General features: G+C 38.4%; 1 protein-coding gene across 1 annotated transcript; it reads right to left on the bottom strand.

Annotated features, from left to right (window-relative positions):
• Positions 1–2,640: 2,640 nt before the first annotated feature.
• On the bottom strand, positions 2,641–7,829 carry LOC117489237. The gene is made up of 7 exons (XM_034138409.1): positions 7,589–7,829; positions 6,149–6,478; positions 5,747–6,007; positions 5,549–5,623; positions 4,667–4,753; positions 4,558–4,586; positions 2,641–2,709 (listed from the first exon to the last, which is right to left on the bottom strand). The coding sequence occupies exons 1-7, from the start codon at positions 7,647–7,649 to the stop codon at positions 2,641–2,643; spliced, it is 912 nt and encodes a 303-aa protein (XP_033994300.1). The 5' UTR covers positions 7,650–7,829.
• Between the last annotated feature and the right edge of the window lie 208 nt (positions 7,830–8,037).

Here is an 8,037-nt window from a genome sequence, read left to right on the forward strand (position 1 = left end):
TTTCATCTCTCTTGTTTTTGTTGTGTAATAAAAAGAGTGAGACACTTTTTTAACATCAGACTTTTATGTTTGATTAATTTCTTGTCTTTGGTGATTCAGAGTGAAGGTAACTGTAGGCCTTCTTCATCAGCAACACAACAGAGGAAGTTGATCATGTAAAGATGGCTAGTTTTAATGAATGTTAACAACATGGTGGTTCCTCTTTGTATCTCTGAAGATTTATTTTTACTTTTTCTAAGAACTGTAGAAGCATTTCTGTGAAGCTGTGGTTAACAGCAGCAGCGGAGCTCTGCAGGTGTTACCCTCTGATGGCGACCACATAACCATCAGAAACATTAATAAACTCAACGAGCGTCTAATGAAAGTCGCTTGAATGGCCTACTTTTAAACACATGTATTAGCCGGTGTAATGTTCATGTTGTTTTGAAATAGTTTCATGCTCTTCACACTGCAGACTCTTCTGGATGTGCCATTCTTAGAGCAGTCTCTCTGACCTGACTATAGGACGCTACACTCAACTCTCCAAGATGTTTATCTGACTGAGCTTCATGTTCTGCACACTGCAGAGATGAGTCTTTGGTTCTCTCTAGCAGGAAGTATCAGGAGGATGGCCTGGGGGCAGATAGAGGGACCAGATGGGAGGAGCAGCTGTAGAGGACGGGATGAAGGCAGTTTGAAAGGAAAGAGGGAGTCCTAGGACGATGAAGAATCTCTCTGGAAGGCAAAAGCTGGACCACCGAGGCATACAGGACCATGTGGTTGGAAGTTAGGACCATCTCAGATATTGCAGAATGAAGCCGAGTCCTCCTGGACTGAGCAGCACCCTAGCTATGCAAATGACACACACATTTACATAACCATTTCAACAGGAGACTATGCTCCAATTCAAACACTGAGGAAGTGCATTGAACAAATCAATGACTGTATGTGTCAGAACTTTCTTCCATTAAACCCTTATTTAAAGCAGTATTTAGTCTCTTACTCGTCAAATTATCAAGTTAGACACTCTGTCCAGATGTATTTCTCTGTCCCCTCTGCTAAACAAATTATTGGCGGAAGAGCGTTCATGTTTAAAGCCCCAACAGACTGTTACTTCACCTGCTACTATTAGATCCCTTGCATCATTGGGTATGTATAAGCATTATCATCTCACTTCCAGCTGCTCTGCTCTTGTTATTGACGAAACTGATCTATTAGAAACTAATGTCTATCAATGTAATGATTGTATGTATTACTTCATGAATTGTACTTAACAGACTGTACGTGGTTTGTCCTTGTTTGTCATGCTTTGCTTTCTGTTATTTTGTTCAGGTATGTTGCTTTTGTCGGGACCCTCTTAAAAACGAGATGGTGCATCTCAAGGGGTTTATCCTAATAAATACATTTCTATATAAACAAAGATACATTTGAGGTAATTGTTTCTGGAGCCAAGGAAGAACTGGCAAAATGGGGTTCTGCTCAACAGTTGAAGCGCTGACTGAACCGGAGGACCAAACTGAAAGCTGACAGGATGTTAATCAGGCGATTTGAAAAGGTCTATAGCCACCTAGCCAGGTTTTTTAGCCTCTTCTTGATGTGCCATTCTTAGAGCTTCCTCTATGACGCTCTTACATAAGTCAAATCAAACAGTATCACTTTCTTTCTTTCCTCATACCTGATCCCGGGATATCACCACAGCTCCACTAAATGTGCAACACCTTCCTTGGCTCTGACACAAACTGTATGTTGTTTACAAAGTGAGAGCCAGGGCAAAGAGAGGTGTTAAACCCAACAAAGCGTTGTGTTGTCAGTGTGTTGGAGATAGAGAGAGAAACACAACTCATTATAAAATTGAATAAAAGTACTCTTTTTATTTGGATTATATATCATTAAAGCTGTAATAAAAAAAAGGAGTAAAATATTCCATTAGGACTTAAGCTAATTAAAACATCCTAAGATACTGTAGGCATTTCAGGTTTAGGAATACATATAGAGTAAAAAGTGAGAAAGGTAAAAATATTGTGTAGACTATTTATCAGATATACAGCATGAACATGTGCTACAGTTACAGTAGGCAGTACAGGTATATATAATGTAGGTGTAAGGACATGTAATGCTAATTATAAGACATTTTATGAATCATTAATTGCAACATCCATTAAAATCTTTTCTTAAAATTGATTGAACCAAGTGACTGATAGTCCCAGAGAGCACAATGAAAAAATATAGATTAGGGATCATTTTACAATTTAGATATTTTGTGAATTCAACCCAACACTTGTATGTATGAACATGTGCAGCAGTTACAGTAAGAAGTGAATATATAAGAATACAATATATACTGTAATTACAAGCAATGCTGATAATAATACATTATATACAGAATAAACAGCTGAAAGTTTAAGTTTTAAGTTTAAGGACTATGTATTGGAATGTGAGAGCATAATTAAAGGATGTTATATCAGAAATGAATGAATATAATAAGCTATGTTTCCTATCATATGGAGTTGAGTTTCTGAAGGGCCTCTCATGGGGCTCAGGTGTTCTCAGTCATCAGAAATGTTAAAATGATCTCATGGTTCTCCTGTTTTCTCCTGTAAAATATGAGGAGGTGATGTTTGACAGCAGTGGGCTCTGAGGGGAGATGATGTTGTTGATCAGTCACACAGAGGCAGAAGGCCCTCCATCGTTTTCATAGTTCACCTCATCTTCATCTTCATCAATCTGCTCCTGTCAACATGGAACAAAGACATGGTAAAAATACAGAGCAGAGCTGGAAAGTAACTAAGTACATTTACTCAGGTTCTGCACTTAAGTATATATTTTTGAAGGACTTTACTTGAGTATTTCCACTCGTCACGATCTGTCAGTTTTTTCCAGTTTTCTGTTTATTTTCCACAATATATTTCTAGACCGACTGGAACACTGGGTGGGACTTTCGGCAACAGTTCTACATTGGTTTGAATCCTACTTAAAGGACAGGTAACTACACATCTCAGTGGACAAATATGACATGTGGGGTTCCTCAGGGCTCTGTCTTTGGGCCTCTCCTCTTTATCATCTACATGCTACCACTGGCTGCATTTAATGTAATTGAAAGCATTATAAAGAGCTGTTGATTCAACTACATCAGGGGTCGGCAACAGGCGGACCGCGGTCCGGATCCGGACCCAGACGCCGACCTATACGGACCCAGACCTATAATCAATACATTAATAGGGGATTTCAATTTTGACGGGGCGATTCTATTTTAACCGCTGCCGACAGGGGGCGAAAGAGACGAGTGAGCGATACAGGGAGAGAAACACAGAAAAAGAGATGAGAGGACGGCAGAGAGAAGCGGAGAGGAAAGTGAGTGAAGAGAATAATTAGCGATACAGGGAGAGAAGCGGAGAGGAGAGTGAACAGGCGTGTTAGCAGCAGACAGGGAGAGACAAATAATTACACATGGCGCTCTCCAAGAAGAGGAAAGTGGACAGTGAAAACAGAGCTTTTAACCCTGAGTGGACGGACTCATTCATGTTCATCCTGCCCACTGGGAGCACAGAACCAGTGTGTCTCATTTGTTCAGAGACCGTAGCGCTCATTAAAAGTGCCAAAACGCCACTATGAGACAAAACACAAAGTGTTTGACCAAACATTCCCTCTCAAGTCAGAACTGAGGTCACAAAAAATAAGCAGTCTCAGAGCCCAATATGATCAGTCCACCAGGATCAAATTTAAAACTAAATATCGTTCCAGGGCACCATTTCAGCCCAGATTTAAACTCCTGGCAGGACAAGCTCGAGCTCAATTCTCGCACTGAATTTAAAAAAAGTGAGTGAGGGACTGCAATATAAGAGGGAAAGAAAGAGAAACTTTAAAACTGTTCAATTGTTATGATGTGTAAAGACTGATATTGTTCTATAATCGGCTGAAACTGTTAGGTCATGATTTGAAACGGTTAACAAAGAAAAAGGGAAACTCAAGCTGCTGCTACACTTTATTTTATTTATCTAAAATTAAGCACTTTTAAGATGCACATATTTTCAAAAGCTATTTTATTTATTTTCTCCTATTTTATTTTGAAATGCAGCCAGAGAGGAACATTACACATATCCACAGTATTTTACTGTATCTGTATAGTTCAATGTTAATTGACAATAAATATTGTTGTTTTTGAATTGTACTTTCTTTATTTGATTGGCAGTCAGATGTTGATTACATGCAGACGTTGATAAAGCTACAGGCTACTTCAATATATATCACACTAATTCATAAAGCAACTTAGACATTTTGATGTTCCGGACCTTTGCATGGGGACATTTTCTCTAACTGGACCTGTTTGAATTTTAGTTGAATACCCCTGAACTACATGGTCACTTTGAAGCGTCCTTAATGAGCATTTATTTCATTTTGTTGCTGTTTTCTGTTATGTTGGTTAATGAACTGTTTTGCTTTTTCTGAGATCATTTAATTTGGATACATAAATATTCTAAATTAATCTTGTGTTGCATCTCCTCATGCCTGTCATATATCCATTGTTAAAATTGGATAGCAAATAATACACACATTTAATTATGCAATGTTCAAACTCACCATGTTTTCCTCCGTCTGTGCTTTGCTCCCTGAAAAAAGGACAAAACAAGTTGATATTAGATTTCACCTTTATTTATATATTTTTATCTCATCTGTGAAAATCTCTCACCTTTAGTTCTTGTCCACATGTTGACTGTAACCACGGTGATGATGAGAGCTGCTAAACCCACAGACACGATGATGAGCCTCAAGCGACCTGGAAAAGAGAAGTTAGAAGAGTTGGTACCACTTTACAATAAGACTACCCTTATAAAGGATTCATAAAGGGTTTATAATTAGGTTATGAATTAGGTTGTAAAGACTTTATTAATCATTAAGAGCCATTTATAAACCAGTTCTAACATAATGTTCAAACATAAACACAGGCTCACTATTTGGCAAGATGACTAAGCCTTATATTGGCTACTTAGCGAGAATCAACTCAGTGAGCAACAGATACCAAGGATGCTGGCTGATGAAGGAGACGAAGTAAGCTAGGTAGCCAATATAAGACTTAGCAGTAGAGATACATGTGGGCTCACTATTTGGCAAGCAACCGGTACAGTTGCCCTGTTTATCTCATGTCTTATAAAAGCTTATTAATGATTTATAAAGTGTTCACAACCTAATTAATAAATGAATCACAAACTATTCGTAAACCCTTTATAAGGGTAGTCTTATTGTAAAGTGGTACCGAAGAGTTCAATATAGTCAGAGGTTTATATCTCTTTATCTCTCAAATCTGAATGAACAAAATGTGTCTTGGCTGTTTGATGCTTCCTCGTCACCTTCACACAGGGACACATACAGAACATACAGATACAAACACACATACAGAACATATTTATAATCCACACAGTTCTTCTTTTTTATCTACATAAAATGTTACCTTTATAAACGATGTTGGATCTGAGTCCACTCCTTATCCTCTTCAGTACATCCAGGTGTGTATATACTGCATGTGTGCATGTCTTCTCTAACTGGGAATGTATATGTTCTGTTCTCTCACTACCTTTATTGTTGTCCTCTTGTTCTGTTTGTGTTGTTGGTGTTGTTGGTGTTGTTGTTGCTGGATTTTTGTCCTCACCTAAACAGATGAACAAAACTTAACAAACTATTCCATTTTAATCGTCCATAAAATAAACAAATATTGAAGTTTGTTTTTTTACACCAGTAAGAAGTGACTTTAAACAGATCATCATGTTCTCACCTGAGGACTGAAGGCTGAAGGTCTGCACTTTGGCACCATCAGTTACTGCACAGGTAAACAACTCAAACCTTGTTGTGTTACTAAAATGAGAAGTCAGAAATGTCACAGAGGCAGAGCAGGAAGACTTTGATGTCTTTATATCTCTGTGATCTTTAACCACATCTTGATCTTGAAGCAGCCACTTCACTGTGTGTGTACACCCTCCATATGGCACCACAGAGCAGCGTAACGTCACCTCATCATTGTCCTGATGTTCAGTCACTGAAGATAGAGATATTGTGAGAGAAAAGACAACCACAATATGTAACAACATGTAAATGTACTTCATCACTGTAATCATCATCATTATTGGAATGTTTCAGTTTAGAGACAGTTTGAAAACATTATGATGTAAATACTCACTGGTAACAACAGACAGAAAAACCCAAGAGTATAAACGTTGTTGTTGTTCTGATCTGAACTGTCTGCAAATGTAACTACCAGCATCCTCCTCTGTGACCTTCTTTATAACCAGAGAACATTTCTCTGTAACTCTCAGTCTGTCTGATTTAGCTTTGGCTTCTTCTATAATCTGCCCGTCTTCAAACAGCCACACTGTTGCTGAACCTCTTGAATCACTGAAGTACCAGGTAGTACTCTCACACTTATCCTGATCATCTATCACATTGTCAAAAGGCAAAGTGACTTCATCTCCAGCTCTGACAAAGGGGTAGTAACCTTTCACATCTGCAGCTGTTGGGGGAAAAAGCAGAAAGAAATATAGATGTCATAAATGCTGACAGAATAATGATGTATTATATAAAAAGGTAAAGAGTTAGAGTTCTGGTTGATCTGTTTAATGAATCATTTAACGACACGTTCAGACCAGAGTTAATTACAGATCCACATAACTAACTGAAGTGTTCATAGTGAGTGTGACGATCACTTTAAAGAATATTGCTATGTGGGTTTTAGTGACCAAGAGTTCACTAAAGTCACCACGTTACAAACACAACTCACCATTCTCAGTTAAAGGAACAGTACGTAGTAAAGTACCGTTAGTGATATTAAAGCTGTTTTATTTAATGTAATTGGTAAATGTTAAATGGACTGTATTTATAAAGCGCTTTATCCAGTCTTTCACCCCCTCAAAGCGCTTTACATACAACAAGTCACCCATTCACACCCAATTCATACAGAGCAATGTGCCCCTTGCTCACTGAAGGGGTTAGAGCCATTTCCCTTTCATCATTATGGTTTGAATGTTTGTCTTATTACTAAAAGGCTTTAGAGTAAACTCTTAACTATTTATTTTTGTGAGTCACACTACGCTTTAAAAGATGTTAATTTAAGTCTCAGTTATTTGCTGTCAGATGTGCGCTGTCAGGTATGACGTGCATGTCTTTATGCCTATATATGGCATGACATTAGGACACAGCTGAGGGTGTGATTAGACAGGAAGCGGTAGAGTCTTTTGACCGTGTTCTTTTTGTTCTTTTTATTCTTTTTTGTTACGGAGAACTTTTAGTTACTTTGAAGCGAGGAAGTTTGTCTTCATGTTTGTATGCCGCCTTGATCAAAGAATAAACCTGGTGTGATTCAAAGCTACAACGATCTCCACAAAGTTAGTTTGGAAGCAAAGAGAGGCGCGTCATAACCCCCAACCCCGATAGAGAAAACTGGATATTAAATGTAGAAACTGATTAAAACACCACGACAGAAGGTATCATTCACACACCGTTCCCCATTGGGAGCGACTTGGGGTTAAGCATCTTGCCCAAGGATACATCGATTTCAATTGAAAGACGCCCTCACTACCTTTCATTAACAGTCATAAACAGTGTGTGTTCTCTGCATCCTCACCTGGAAAGTGGAGCAGCAGCATCAGGAATGAAGACATCATGTTCCTTCTGAATTCAGACATCGTGCTTCTCTCTCGGTCTCTGGCTCTCGACTGTCAGAGTCTCTAACCGGCTGCTTCTTTAACAAGAACTCAGCATCTACTTCCTGTGATAATGAAGAGTCACTTCCTCATCCATCTCTCCTCTGATGACCGTTGGGTTAATGTGTGATATCAGCATTTCATCTCTCTTGTTTTTGTTGTGTAATAAAAAGAGTAAGACACTTTTTTAACATCATATTTGTATGTTTGATGCATTTCTTGTGTTTGGTTATTCAGAGTGAAGGTAACTGTAGGCCTTCTTCATCAGCAACACAACAGAGGAAGTTGAGCATGTAAAGATGGCTAGTTTTAATGCATGTTAACAACATGGTGGTTCCTCTTTGTATCTCTGAAGATTTATTTTTACTTT

The sequence above is a fragment of the Trematomus bernacchii genome, unplaced genomic scaffold (assembly GCF_902827165.1).
Source record: "Trematomus bernacchii unplaced genomic scaffold, fTreBer1.1, whole genome shotgun sequence".
NCBI classification, from domain to species: domain Eukaryota; kingdom Metazoa; phylum Chordata; class Actinopteri; order Perciformes; family Nototheniidae; genus Trematomus; species Trematomus bernacchii.

Bases quoted from the DNA above. Each gene is read 5' to 3' on its own strand.
- LOC117489237 (XM_034138409.1), bottom strand. From the start codon at position 7,649: ATGTCTGAATTCAGAAGGAACATGATGTCTTCATTCCTGATGCTGCTG. The intron at 5,624-5,746 runs GTGAGAACATGA...TCATCTGTTTAG, and splicing joins CTTCAGCCTTCAGTCCTCAG to GTGAGGACAAAAATCCAGCA. The intron at 4,754-5,548 runs GTAGTGAGAGAA...TCTCTTTTCCAG, and splicing joins ACAAGAGGACAACAATAAAG to GTCGCTTGAGGCTCATCATC.